Raw genomic sequence first — 15,543 nt, 5'->3', positions numbered from 1 at the left:
TTATATATATATATATATATATATATAAACAACTGGGCTGGTCATATTTCATTTAATTTTTATTTTCATTTATTTTCAACTTTGTCGTAATACACTGAAGTGACTGATTACCTGACAATAAATCTCAACTGTTCGTGTATGATTTTATGTACATCTTGGTTGCTGCTGCTGCTAAATCATCAAAGGGATCTCATTGCCAATGCTAAACTTGGCTATAAATATATACAATCTCCCAAAAACACTCTGAAAATGTATAGTAATCTGATGAAACCAAGGACCAGATGGAAAGTTCAGCATGTGATCTACTGACGACACACAGATGCAGCCGTATCATTTCCATAAAGACCAACACAATCTACCAAGAGCAGTTTTTGTGTGTGTCCCTTTAAATGCAAATGAGCTGCTGTTCCCAGCCCTCTTTGTAGAATAGGGAGCAGCTCCGATTACCTCACACACAGAAACTGTTCAGCCTTTTATGATCAAACCAGAGTCGGACAATGATGGAGAGACTCAAGAAGAAGGGACAACATGTAGAATGAGACAGGACGTTTCTGAATGGATAGTTGAATTGATGAGTTAACGATCTTCAGTCATTAATTAGCATATGTCATGATAATCTATAAACCGCAGGTGTGGGAACTGATTTGAGATGAGCCAGAGAATATCTGCTGATGAAGAGAGAACATGGATAGTTTAGTTTAATTACGGTTATAACTTATGTCGTCTTGCTTTATGACATGCTATTGCATTTGTCTTCATACTGTACAGTATTAATAAATGTGAAAGACAGAAAGACAAATGTGAAAAACAGCTTGAGCGACTCCCAAATGTGCTCGACTAGAACAACTCTTCCTCTTCTCCACATGTTCCCAGGGGCGAGGTTATGTAAATTATAGGGTTAGTGATGTCACTAACCAGTGAAGAATCTCATTGTGCTCCCAACCAGCCGTTTGTTGTAGTCTTTAAAAAGCGATTTCTTTAAAAGAAAAGATCTGCCTTTGCTTTAAACTTTGACTGTTGTAATTTTTCAGATGTGGTTTCTGCTCAAACAGCGATACACTAACTAAAGTTAAACAAGTCAAATCATAATCAACCACCCCTTTAAGAGATTTTTGCTTTCTGTCTTTTGCCCAAACAAGATGTAGCAACATTAACCTCAGCCATTCTCAATCAGATGACAAAGTGGGGTCTTTAAACGACCGTCCTAAAAAGGTCAGGGCTTTGATGGGGCTCTACAGTGAGTGGCATAGTGAGTGGAGTACAAAAGAGTGAATGAACTGGACCCCATGGTACATCCATTGTAGGAGCCATGCACCTAATTTAGTTGTGGTGCATCTGATCTTCCTTAAAGGGGGTGGGGTCACTTTCAGTCAATGTCATGTCAATCTTGAGTACCTATAGAGTAGTATTGCATCCTTCATATCTCCGAAAAGTGTTTAGTTTTATTATATTTATAAAAGAAATATGGGCTGTACCGAGTCTTTCCGGCAAAAAACGAGCGCCTGGAGGCGTATCGTGTGGGCGAAGCTAAAGAATGACGAGTGCGCACAAAGTAGTGACGTCCTCAAGCTTGGAGAAGAAAAAGCTACCCTAAATAAACCATGGCTATCAAGTTCAACTAATACATATATGATCCAGAATCAGATCTGGAGGCAGGGCCGGCGTTTGCTATAGGCGAGCTAGGCGGTTGCCTAGGGCGACATTTGTGTTAGGGGCGCGAGCGCGCTCTAGTGCCGCCCATTACTTCCCATTAAGAATCGGAACAAGCGAAATACAACATAATGTTCATTAAACATGATCATTACGGGGCGCCCCCTCAGCCACACCTTTAATTACTTATCAACCTGATTATTAGATTGAATTGATGGTGATTATTGATTATTAGGTCAGGCAAGTGCTCATCTTGCGCGTTCATCAAAAATGAGGCGTCTAAACCCGCGGGTGCACAGGGACGGAAAAAGAGAAAAAAAGAAAGGAAGAAAATCGAAAGAAAGCCCAGTATAGAGGTTAGCCTTCTTATCTCAGCCAATAAGTTGTCAAACAAAATAAAATTACTTAGTATCAATCTTATCAACTAATATTTATTTTATAAATATTATTAATATTGTCACTAAGCTATTGTCACTTGCTAGTTTTCTTCATAATTACTATACGTATTGCAAACATAACTTCACTGACAATAATCTACAATAACCTACATGGATGTCATTTAAATATCAAAAGTCCAGTTCGTTATAAATATGGATAACGTATGCACGTTATTTATGAAAAGTACAAACGCTCTCTACGTGTGCGTCAGAAGGAAATAAATACGGCCTCTCATATTTTTTTTTTATTTTTTAACTGGAGTAGTCTAACGAAAGATGCCATATTATTTACATCAAACACAAATATGCTGTGTTCACCAAATTCTTTACAGTGGCTGTAGTGTAGTGGTAAGACGCATGACATCAAGAATTGATGCAGGTCGATCAGAGGTTCGATCCTGCCTTTTGCCACACTCACTCTATTCCCTTTTCCCATCACATATCAGATCGGAAAGGCATTTATTTTCAATAAAAAGTGAGAAAATGTTTGAAAAGTGGGAATAAAGCGTCGAACATGTTTAATAATAAGTGCTTCTCGGTTAGGGGTAGGCCTAGGAAAACAGACATGTGCTGAATTAGAGACGATAAAAGTGAGTGGAGTGGGGGGGTGGGGGGGGGGCGCAAAACTCCATCTCGCCTAGGGCAACCAAAGAGCTAGAGCCGGCCCTGTCTGGAGGCTGAAATAAATTGAACAGGAGAAACAGCAGCAGCAGGACGTCCGTCTCTGTGGTATGGACTGTATTTAGTGGCCTGTCAACATTTGTGTGTGTTTACTCGCACTTTATGAGGACATGATTCGGTTTATGGACTATTGTATGCGACTAAACCTTAGCAGTAGCAAGCAAAACGGTTTTGCACGTCAGACTAGTGTAACGTTATACAGAGAACAACAATGGAGTAACCGTTAGCGCATTTGAATGACGAAGCACGCTTTGTGGTTTTACAATAAACAAACTGACACCTATATTGGTCAGCTAAACAAATGTATTTAAACACACACCATAGATCGCATGCTCCATTGATAAATTAACTAACGTTATACACGATCGTGTTGTTTACTGATGTTTACTTGCGCGACGATAGACAACAACAGACATTTGAAGCAGTTTTACTCACCGCCTGTTTCCAAAGCACGACCGTGAACCTTTATCGTCGGGACCGCTCCGTCAAAAACACACTTCTTTGGTAACTGTTGATTTCGTGATGTCCTGTGACAGCAGTGACCGTGGAGATCCACTTTTGTGACACGACCGAAGCGTATGTTGTGAAGCTTCCCGTCATTTCTGCGTTCAAATCAGTTCAAATGCAGCGCTGCCTTCCCGGAATGCTGTGCTGAAGCGTTGAAGAAAAGATTGCAGTGTCCTTCCTAGCCACAGGGGCCAGACAGTAGAAGAGAAGGACAACCAAGAAAATGCCAAGTGCCAAATGCCTGTGAAGCTGCTTTGAAACAATTGTCATTGTAAAAGCACTATATAAATAAAGATGATTGATTGATTGAAAGTTCATGTATGTCTCGGTTATTGCAAAACAGAATGGAAGCAGTGCTTCTTATATCATATTTTCATCGATCCGGACTCCTCCTTTAAGCCTTTTATGCAGAGTTTTGAAAATATATTCAACAATTTTTCTGAATCTAAAAGAGCAAAGTTTTTTCAGTGAAAGACTGGGTCTGTATTCATGAAAAATCTTAATGCAAAGAGTAGTTCCTAGTGACAAAATTCTAAGAACATTCTTAAAAGATGGAACTATGCAACCCTATGCAACTTTTCATCCACTGGAGGGCGCCTATTCTAAACAAAGGCGTAGTTTGATGATATCAAGTGTGAGCGCAGTATCTTGGGACATGTGGTCTTCACCTCACAGCCGGTGGAAAATAGGATTTGGGCAGAAATCATGTTCATGGATGCGGTTATTAACGTTACTGTAGTGTAAAACAGAGCAGGACCGAGTGTTGTGGAGCTGAGCACGGCCACTGGAGCGATGTTACACAAACACACGGCTCGCGAGTACCGGGACTTTTATTATGACGGGACGGGAAACAGTCGCCGGGCGCTTGCACTTCCGCTTTTTCCGGTCATGATTATAAGGTAAAGCAGCTCTGTTTAACATACCAGATACATTTAAGAGTGTTTATAATGATGTTACTGACGTTAATCTGTGCATTCGCTCTGCGCTGCTGTGACATGTTCATACTGCTAAGAGAAAAGCGCTTCTGCAGAATAAAACCGAGGGTAACGCATATATGACGCGATTGACAGGCGACTCGCTCAAACGCTATGCTGACACGTCCCGGTCCTTAGTTAAAATAGCAATTTTCTCACAATTTACAAATAGTTGGAAACATTTGGGATATTGTAAGTACTCAACTGAACAAAATATATAACACTGTGTAGTGATTTTTACTTTTGTCCACCCAAGGACACTAAGTAAGAGAGTGATTGGTACTCACGTCACCGCTGACGTTGTGAATTTGGATCATACGTCACTTAAGGTGTGGTTATGAGTACATCAGATGACCACCTTCCCCCCTGTTAGTTTGGGACACTAGTCAAGGCCTTTTACCTTGGCTGTATGAGAACACTCCGCACAGGAGGCTGCGCAGTCATTTATAATGAATGAAAAGGGGGGAGAGTTGGTCAGCTGATTTATCTGAAAGATTGGTGAGATTTCTAACTTGTAGAGCCTTTTCTGCTTTATCAGCACAAGGAAGACACAATTGTAATAAAATAGATTTTATTAACAAAAGATAAACAGAACAATTAACACAACTACTATATGAATACAATGAATGATAAAGGAAGAAAGTGCGTAAAATGCATAAAATACATGTGAGTAAGTTAAGTGTGGCTATAGAAGAGTTACGTTATCTTATGGAAAGATAAACTGTTGTTTCTCTGAAATTAAGGTGAAGAACCTTATTATGTATCAAACAAATAAACGAAAGATTATTTGTTATTAACTAGCATCAGTTATATTACCTCCAATGTAAATTAGAAAATCATATACTGATAATATACAACAATGCCAAGGTCTCTAGAAAGAGGTTTGGTTAAGTGATATTTACGTTCCACGTGGTTGAGTAAGCAGTCCGATGGTGATGACTTCTTCCACTGGTTTTGCTGGGAGACAGTGCAGTGAAGAAAGGAGCTGGAATCCGTTTCAACAGCCTTGAACATGAAGATCTGTGGGATGCTGATCTCCTGGGGCACAAAAGGGTCCTAAAATCTGGAACACGCAGATGAGGCCCTGAAGTAGGTGCAGAAGGTCCTTAATCTGGAACACACAGACGAAGGAACCTTGAAGTGAAGGTTTGCTCTCCTGAGCTTAACCTTGTTGCAAATGTCTCTGTGTGTCTTCTGCCTCTTTGGACCAGACACTCAGTAGTTGGTCAATCTGCTCTGTTCTCTTTAGCATGGAGACTCGGGACGTGCTGTAGTCGTCTCGCTGGACTAAAACTCTGAACGTAGTGTTGGTTAATGTCTCTTTCCTCACAGGCTGGAGGCTCAGAACGTTGTCGTATCTGTTGCTGCCTCACAAGCTGTAGATTCAGATCCTCGGATCTTGTGTTGTCTCTCTGGTTAAACCAGAGGCTCAGAACTTGGTTAATGTCTCTTTCCTCACAGGCTGGAGGCTCAGAACGTTGTCGTATCTGTCACTGCCTCACAAGCTGTAGATTCAGATCCTCGGATCTTGTGTTGTCTCTCTGGTTAAACCAGAGGCTCAGAACTTGGTTGCTCTGTCACAGTCTAATCCTCGGCGGACAGACTCAGAACTTGGTGAACTGTTTGTCTCTCGCATGGAGACTCAGAACCTGATTGCTCTGTCACAGTCTAATCCTCAGGGGACAGACTCAGAACAAGGAGTGTCTATTGAAAGGGTACCTTTATCCTTTTCCGAATAGGAGGAGATTGCAATTTGGCGCTTCTTCATTCCAGTGTTGCTATTGGCTGCTGGCATCAGAGAGGGCACACAGTGTGGCCCACCCTTCTTTCCCCTGTGGAACTCATTTGCATACTGTACACAGTTAGAAGTCTTTACAGGGTCTTTAAAGTTCATCAATGCATTTCTCACTTTCCAAACCACCATCAGAATACCCTTGGCAATATACTAAACACATAGACACCAAACATGATGGAAAAAGATTGAACTGTCATGTGTTCATTCATTTGTTCATTAACAGCTGAATTTGTGGAAGATGTTGCATTACAAATAGCTGTCACTGAGAGTACTTATTTCTCTGAATAAGTATGAAATGGATGTGTGTAATTTGCATCAGACTTAAGGTTTCCAAACATAGTTGTGAATGGATTTGGATGGATCATTTTGGTCTTTCTTTGTTTCACCCACTACTGCTGAAGTCCTGAGGAATGTTTATGGCCGTCACAAATCAGGACATTAGGGATCAGTCTCTAGATGGGTGAAGGGCAGAAACTGCATGTGGACCAATGAGAAGTCCTGTCCTTCCTGGGCTTGGTACTAGAGGTCTTCTTCTTGCCCTCAAAGAGGTTTCTGGATGTTGTCCAAGCATCTTTATCTGATGCCGTTGGACATTTTGTTTGTGCTAGTCTAACAATATCCAATCAAAATGGAGCAAACCTTTGTCCACTGTTATGGGCAAAGAGGGGCCCGGCCATAAACTGGGCCCTGGAATTCTGCTGTCCACTACAACTGGCCTAGTGGTTTTTGGATATTTTACCGCAAAAATACTATATAGTGCTCCTTTAAGGTCCAAAATTGTTAGGAGTATGGATAAGGCCTTTAAAGAGTTTCTTTAGCAGTGGAGAAAATGGACGAAACTCGAAGAGGGAGAAGAAATGTGTTTCAAACAATGCATGAATGATTTAATGACACTGCACATTAGATTGTGCAGGGATCACGTTTGTGACCAATCTGCCGTGATTATTTGGGTCTGTCACAACCTTCTATAAGCAAAGAGACCACACAATTACAGCCATTATTTCAATTTCAGAACATTATTGTGTTCTTTCCAATCAAATACACAAATACATTAAGTACAACATTAACAGCATGGATATGGATATGGATATGGATATGGATATATATATATATATATATATATATATATATATATATATATATATATATATATATATATATCCATATCCATGCTGTTAATGTTGTACTTAATGTATTTGTGTATGTTCCTCTCCGTCGTATGTGTGTGCTTGGCAAGTCGTGTTTTACTGTAAGTCTAGCAGCTCCAGGCATGTGAACAAAAGAGCCTCAGTGAAAAAAAAGCCTTCTCATTGGAAAATCTCATTGGTCAGACAGTTTTTAAGGTGCCATGTAAAAAAAAAAAAAAAAAAAAAAAAGAACGGCATCCATGCTTCCTCCGTCCATGCAATAAATGCACATCCTTGAATGAGCGTCTATTTCTAGCATATTTAGGGTATTTGAACTTCCTGGGTAATATCTATGGTTTGACCCATTTGATCAGAGGTGGCCATAATCAGAATTTGAATGGACTACGAGCCTGACGAGTGTGATTCCCGCTGAATGACATGCATGTCTACAGAGAATTAGCCTATTGCAAGTTACTGCGTAATACATTTTTAACAAGCAGAATAATACAGCATCGCAACATACATGTTTAGTTATGTCTTATTGTATCATTTTGTATTACTTATTTTGTATTATAGTATTTTGAAGGACTAAAACATGAAGTTTAACTATTGGCTTTACATCTTCAAGTCAGCTGTCACTTTATTTTGCGCGAGGCCTGTGCGCTCACACACTTGGCACAGCCCTTGCGACGGTACTGCACTGAAGAATAAATTGTCAGCACAAAATAATGGTATGCAAGTTTGAAGATTTATATTTCATGTGGATTTTTTTTAATTTAGTCAGACAAATAGAACATGACAAACGAACACGCTATTGCTTTATCAGCAGCATCACTATATACATTAATATTACATTACAAATTATTCCATTGCAAATGAACAAAATATCCTAAAATAATATGGACTTGCAGTCATACTTAATAATTTACCAACCATACAGCTATCTATCTGATCAACAAAGTATTATCAGTCATCCTATGGATGTAGAATATCAGATGCTTTCTTTAGCAAAATCCTCATAGCGGCTGGATATAAGACATCCAGACTATTCAAAGACTTTTTGGAGATTATGGCAATATCCACATAGTTTGCGGCTATGGCAGTGTTAGGGTGTGTACATTGCAGTAAAGCGTGTTCACCGAAAGCTGCTCCAGTAGAGAGACGCTGAGAAGCGATTTTACCTCTTGAGTCCAGGCACAGATTAACCTTGCCAATAATTATCAGATATATTCCAGTGCAAATGTCTCCCCTTCTGTAAATAAATTCCCCTTCAAAAAACAAAGGAAAAAATCAAAATCAAATGCTTGAGGACAATTTCTCTTCCATTTATAAACAATCAAAGATTTATCAAATGCTCACCAGCAGGGAAACATTGGAAGAGGATTCTTGTGGAAAGTTCCCTCAGGACAGGCTCTGTAAAGTGGGAGAATAACTGGTGCTTCTTGAAATGCCGTGTGCAGATTCTAAATCAGAATCAAAATAAGAAAAGCAATAATGAAACTTGAAATAGAATAATAGTATATTATTCAAAAATGATCATAACCATAGATATTTTGTGCACCATATTATTGAGTTTTGAGGTCTTTTTCTTGTCAAGAAGCTCTGGGGTTGGGAACTGAACCTTGCTGCCTCACATCACACCAATATTATTCTGTTACCAGTTCCTTTTAACCCTAGACTGAATAGGGACGTAACATAATTTGGGGGCTCGTCCGGGATAGACTTAGACGAAGAACTGTTTGACAGCAACTGTTCACTGATCAACTTAAGGGGACCTCTTAGGGTATGTCCGAACACCAGCTCTGCTGGATTGAATCCCAGCAATTCCTGGATGATCTTCCTTGCAGCAACATAATCAGGGGTAAACCTTCAACCCACTTCTTACCACTCTCAAGGCAAAACTTTCAGAGCATCGACTTGAGGGTCTGATGGAATTGCTCCAGTGCACCTTGGGATTCTGGGTGGTAAGCATTGGTGTTTAATACCCAACTTGTTTAACGTCTGTGAAAAAACTTTAGATGTAAAACTAAATGACTGAATCACCTTTGGTAAGCCAAAGGTGGAGCAGAACTTAATGAGAACAACTGTCTAACTTGTGGCCTTAAGAGTGCGAAGCGGCACTGCCTCAGGCGAACAGGTCGTGGCACACGATAGTCAGAACATACTGGTGACCAGACTTTGATTTTGGCACGGGCCCTACACAATCAATGATTAACCATTCAAATGGTTCCCCTAAAACTGGTATCGGGTTAAGTGGACCTGATGGAACAATTTGATTTGGGGTTACCCAATTGACCAGTAGGACAGGAATGCACAAACATGGACACGGATGACTTTAAACAATCAGTGTCTGGAGAAAGCAGTGATGTTATCAGGTGAGCCTTCCATTCCTTCCTAATCTTCATACAAAGATCGAGATCAAGTATGGTGACACAAAATAAAACGTGGCGCTTTTTTAACCGAGTTAAAAAGGAGAACTATAATGTATGGCGGAATAGCACTTCTGAGAGTACTTCAACTCGGCGCAGTAAAAAGTCCCGGCCGAAACATCTTCCCTCACATCTCCTCCTCCCTCTCTCATTTCCGTAAATAGAACCAACGTGATCTGCACGCCTGCATCAGTAGTAGTTTGAGCAGAGTTGACGAAGTACCAGTTTGTAGGAAGATAGTTTGAACAATCATGGTTATAATGTGCGTCGTAAAGGGTTGTGAGAACAAGGCGAAGGTATTTAGTGCCGTCATGTTTCACCGATTTCGGCGGAAAGCTTGGTTAGCTGATTTGAACATTAATGCAACAACATCGCTGGAGATTCTGAAGAAATGGCGTGTTTGCTCCGAGCATGTCACACAGGCGGACTATACCTCCACAGGATTACGCCTAAAGGATTCTGCCACACCGACAATAATCAAAGCAAGAACACAACAAAGTGGATCATCACCTAACACTGTAAGTGTCCGTTTGCATGGTATTTGGTTGTCCTGAAGTGCAGGTGGCAGTAACCTTAGCTTATCAAACTGTTGTTTAACCTAGTAAACACAAGTAACTTTGCTGCGAAATCAGTGCGCTTGTGAGACAGGCAATACAGAGTTTTTGACTGTTTGATGCACTTGAGAAGTGAGCTCAGAAATAAAAATGAAGTATAAGCCTAAGCCCGTAGTGTAACGTTATAACTTAGTGTCACCAAATCAACAGGCACTGTGTCAGCTTTCCAAGTGATCTTAAGTAAAAGACAAAAGCCAATATTAGTATACTTTAACATAGCAACGTTTAATATTACAGATGGAACATTCACGAGAACATCATAAAAACAAACAAACAGATTTTATGAGATGAACCTCTCAATATAGAAACCTGCAACCGCAGTGAGAAAAATAAACATAAAAACTCCCCTTACACTATAAGCTTTAATATCAATATGGTAATATGTGAAATGCTCGGAGCAAACACGCCATTTCTTCAGAATCTCCAGCGATGTTGTTGCATTAATGTTCAAATCAGCTAACCAAGCTTTCTGCCGAAATCGGTGAAACATGACGGCACTAAATACCTTCGCCTTGTTCTCACAACCCTTTACGACGCACATTATAACCATGATTGTTCAAACTATCTTCCTACAAACTGGTACTTCGTCAACTCTGCTCAAACTACTACTGATGCAGGCGTGCAGATCACGTTGGTTCTATTTACGGAAATGAGAGAGGGAGGGGGAGATGTGAGGGAAGATGTTTCGGCCGGGACTTTTTACTGCGCCGAGTTGAAGTACTCTCAGAAGTGCTATTCCGCCATACATTATAGTTCTCCTTTTTAACTCGGTTAAAAAAGCGCCACGTATTATTTTGTGTCACCATACTTGATCGTCCAACTATTCGTGTAACTGTATTTAAATAGGGGAAACGTGGAGTTGATTGGTTGCTTCTAACTTGATCTCTGTTTGGTTCCATAGGAATGAACTGTGATTAGTGTGCTAAGCTAAATGCTATCAGAATGTCACCCCGCCTCAGAGAGATTAAGTGCACGCACTCAGACGACAGAGGTATGTATCAACTCATCTTAGTTAAGGGAATAACATAGTTTAATATGAAAAAACGGTGAAGTATCCCTTTTAAGATATTTTATATTTTAGTCCCAGAGCATATGCAGTCTATGCCCACTTTACTGTCCATGTCCAGAAAACTAATTAAAACATCATCAAAGTAGTCCATATGTGACATGAGTGGGTTGATTAGAATCTCTTGAAGCATCGAAAATTAATTTTGGTCCAAAAATATCAAAAACTACGACTTTATTCAGCATTGTCTTCTCTTCCGTGTTCCTCCAAAAAGAATCAAACGGTTAATGAATCAGTAAATCAATCAAAGATTCGGGTCACCAAAATGTATTTTCGATGCTTCAAGAGATTCTAATCAACCAACTGATGTCACATATTAAATACTTTGATGATGTTTTTATTAGCTTTATGGAGGTCTTACGGTGGGGAACAACATTAGGGTGAATCATTATTGACATAAATTTGATTTTTGGGTGAACTAACACTTTAAGGAAAAATGGGTGTGTGTCAATGTCATGATTGATGGTAAATTTGCGAACTATCTCGCATATGGGTAGGCATTGACACTGAGAGCTCCAACCATGCCATATTACCTCTCAAAACGACGTCTTGCTTAAATGGCAGGTCAGGCTGGTGCTGCTTTGCACTAGTGATGGGAAGTTCGGTTCTTTTCCGCGAACCGGTTCTTTCGGACAGTTCGTTTCAATGATCCGGTTAAAAAAACCGGATCACCGGTTCTTTTACGTCTTTACGTAATGACGTCATTTCTATCATCCCGGCGGATGAATATACATTCAAACACATCCATATAAAGTATTTGTAATCAAAACTTAGTATAGTAATAATTATAATTGACATCATCATCATCTTGGAAACATTTTTTCATTTATGTTTAGCAACAGCACTCACAATACAGTTCACCAAATCGAACTGAATCGATTTACAACATCTACTTCAAGATATTAGTTTTATTTCTAGAGAGACTGTCACTGTCACTGTCGTGCACACACTGATGTTTTACACGGATTAAATAAACTTACATTGACATTACACAAATCCTCAGTTCACCCGGGCTCATGTATTATCAGCATCAGCTGTCCCAGTCCGAGAGAAACAGTTCGGTTACGACGCTCTCACGCATGCTCAGTATCTCAGCTCACCGGTTCTCAGAATCGAACATGTCCGAAAGATCGAACGTGTCCTATAGAAACGGTTCTCGATTCTGTACCGGTGATCCGTTGCAACCGGTCGATCTGACTCGAGAACCGCTGTATCAGTGTGTGTGTGTGTGTGTGTGTGTTGTGTGTGTGTGTGTGCTGAGGACAGGGTGCTGAGCTGCGAACTGCTGCTGAATAGTCTATATCATAGGCTACTGTTTTGATTACATCTATTTTAAAATCTTTATCGACTTAGAAATTAAATAAGATAAAAGCTGTTCCTGAAAATATCATGCATTATTGATAAAACAAATAAATGTTTAATTTGACCGTTTTACAATCTATTGTTTCCAAAACTTTAAAATAATACAGTGACAGTTTTATAATGTTTCCAAACGTGATTAGTTTTAAATACACTTAACCTGCATTTCGTTCCTCTGAACAAATAACACGCATGCGCAGCTCATCGGCTCATCGGTTCTCAGTATCGAACGTGTCCGATAGAAACGGTTTTGATTCTGTACTGCTGATCCGAGGGTCCGACAACCGAACCGGTACGTTCGGTTCACACGCGCATGCTCAGTATCAGCTGCTCGTGAGTTCATCAGATCTCTCAGCAAAACATGTCTCACTTCAGCTAACGATTGGAGTTACAGCATCTACTTCAAGATATTAGTTTTATTTCTAGTTTGAGAGACTGTCACTGATGGCAGAAAGTTAATATCTACAGTATTTGTGGGATCAGCCCTGATTTGAGACGCGAACCGTTTAGAACGATTCAGTTCGATTTGGTGAACTGGTTCGACCGGTTCACTATAAAGATCCGGTTAAAAAGAACGATTCGTTCGCGAACCGGACATCACTACTTTGCACACAATGGCGGTGCAAGCATACACGGCAGATCTGCTGATGGATCTCAATCAGTGGGTGGGTTTGTCCCCTGATGCGGTGGTCGAACTGTGCCGCACAACAGATCTAGCTTTTCATCTCGATCTATGACACCGATGGTGGCCATGGAGAGACATCTGTGGTTGAATTTGGCTGATATATGGAGAAAGATATTGGCTTTTTCCTCGTTTCGCCCTCCAAACTTTTCAGCCACCTCCATTGGGGCAGAGGTGGGAAAGTTTGGGGGGTGAAGGCTAGTTCAGCAGCTTTTAAAAACTGGTTATCACTGAGATCCGCGAAGGCAGACGGGAGGGCCTTGCTCGTCACAGTCTGAGGGCTGGAGATATAGCCAGAATCGCCTCTCATGCGCAACCATTCGAGGAGGACTAGGTCGCAAAAGAGGCGGGACTCCAGCAAGAAGGATTTGAAGGAGATCGGTGTTAGGTCTTCTCCCTGAGGGTAAACTAAAAACCTGACCCTCATCTTTCTTCTTCATCATTTCCCAATGTGCTACTTACATCAGGCCCGGGGCTTGGCCTCTGATAGGTGGAAATATATTCTAAGGGCCGCCTTGGCTTGATCAGTGAAAGTGCTTCTTTCAGGCCTGTAAGGGTGATAGCATTCTGCATGCCGCAGGCTGAGATGGTAGGTCTCCTTTTTTTAATAAAAAAAAAAAAAAAAAATGTATTTCTGCAGACCTCTGTTCCCTGTATAGAGTTAAGGGGATTATGTGGTAAAAATGTATAGAAAGTGTAAGATGAAGAAAATTAGGGCCCTGAATTTGCCCCTGTTAGGTGGCTAGAACAATGTAATAGAAGCACCAGTAATATGTGTTGGCTTTTCCTTTGTGAAATCACTGGTTTAGCCACTGCTTTGTTTCGGTGTGCACAGTGATTAGACTTCCTCTCAGTGTGAGAGTAGTTCCGAGGCCAATCCGAGGCAGGAGGGCATCCTCCAAGACTAAAGTAGGTTTGATGCCACCGCCTGGTTTAGTTTCTTTTCAGTTTTTAGGCCTTTTTTTTACCCACCTTTTAGGCCTTTATCCACCTCAGGGTAAAGCAGTTTCTCTACTCTCTATCATAAGTGTTGGAGAGTGTGTAAACTAGAGATGTTGAATGTGTCAGATGTTGAATGTGATAAGTATGAGGAGATGAATCAGGTGTACAGGTGTAGGTGTACATTTAATTTTTCTAGAACAAAGGGTTAAAACTTACAATCTATAGAAAAGTGAATTTGAACTGGTGATGGCACTATAGACCCAAAACTGTTCATTAGGATCTCTAGAATTGCTAAAGGTCATTATTTTCATATGTTCTGTTCATAGGCTGTCATAGACTCCCATTTGGCAAGCATAATAAGAAAACTCATGGATACAATACGGATACTAATCACAGCAAACAAAGAGTCTGCAACGCTACACTGCCAAAGCGCTCTCAAGCAGCCACAGATGTTTTTTCAGGTGGCTAAAATGCTTTGGTGTATACACGGCCTTAGGCTTGCTTACCTTGACACAACCTCCACTTTCAAAGAGCGAGGGATGCTTTTGAACAGAAAATCTGTGCTTGTCCCTCTATTGCGATTCCACCGATAACTGTAGAACTGTGTCACCCGTTTTTGTAATGCAGATGGGATTCTCTCATGCTTCATGTACCCCTGTATAGTCTTAAACAGATAAGGTTTTTCGAAAATAAATCATAATTAAAGTAAAAATTACCTGGAAATGACTAAACACCTTACAATGTCAACTTTAATTAAGATGCAATGTTTACAATTACCTGCAGTTTTTCCTCAAAGGCTTCCTGCCGTGTTCTCTTGTTTGTTTGTGTAGCGATGAGAAGTCCAATTTTATAAACCACTTGAATTCTAGACAGAATCATTAGCATAACACATGCTATCACTTCTCCTAAGTTTGTTGCCTTTATATCACCATATCCTGTTGTTGTGTAGATTTGTATTATCCAGTACGTAGCATATCTATACATTTCAGTGAAGGCATAGATCTCTGCAAAGGAGGGGGAAAAAAGCCTTGTTGAAAAATACAGCATAAGCTTGTATGAATTCCATGCTGGTCCAGGTTGGTATAGTTCTGGTCTAGCTTATGGACCATGGGGAAACTGGTTCTTTCGGACAGTTCATTTCTATAAACCGATTCAATAAGACAATTAAACAGATCTTTATTTAATCACTCAATGATGTCACATTTAAACAATGATATTACATATACGCAGAATTGGGGAGTTACTAGTTACATGTAAGGGAGCTACTTTATAAATATTAT

General features: G+C 40.3%; 1 protein-coding gene across 2 annotated transcripts in view; it reads right to left on the bottom strand.

The window, feature by feature from the left end:
- Positions 1-7,919: 7,919 nt before the first annotated feature.
- Positions 7,920-15,543, bottom strand: part of cngk (cyclic nucleotide-gated potassium channel) — a 126,927-nt gene continuing 119,303 nt past the window's right edge. For both annotated transcript variants that reach the window (XM_067424724.1, XM_067424725.1), the window contains 4 exons: positions 15,041-15,267; positions 14,770-14,927; positions 8,531-8,634; positions 7,920-8,439 (listed from right to left, as the gene is read on the bottom strand). In XM_067424724.1, coding sequence (XP_067280825.1) covers positions 8,147-8,439; positions 8,531-8,634; positions 14,770-14,927; positions 15,041-15,267 — 782 coding nt within the window. In that variant the 3' untranslated portion in view covers positions 7,920-8,146. The remainder of the gene's footprint in view (positions 8,440-8,530; positions 8,635-14,769; positions 14,928-15,040; positions 15,268-15,543) is intronic.

The sequence above is a fragment of the Pseudorasbora parva genome, chromosome 18, assembly GCF_024679245.1.
Source record: "Pseudorasbora parva isolate DD20220531a chromosome 18, ASM2467924v1, whole genome shotgun sequence".
NCBI classification, from domain to species: Eukaryota; Metazoa; Chordata; class Actinopteri; order Cypriniformes; family Gobionidae; genus Pseudorasbora; species Pseudorasbora parva.
This window is presented reverse-complemented; position numbering and strand designations above follow the sequence as displayed.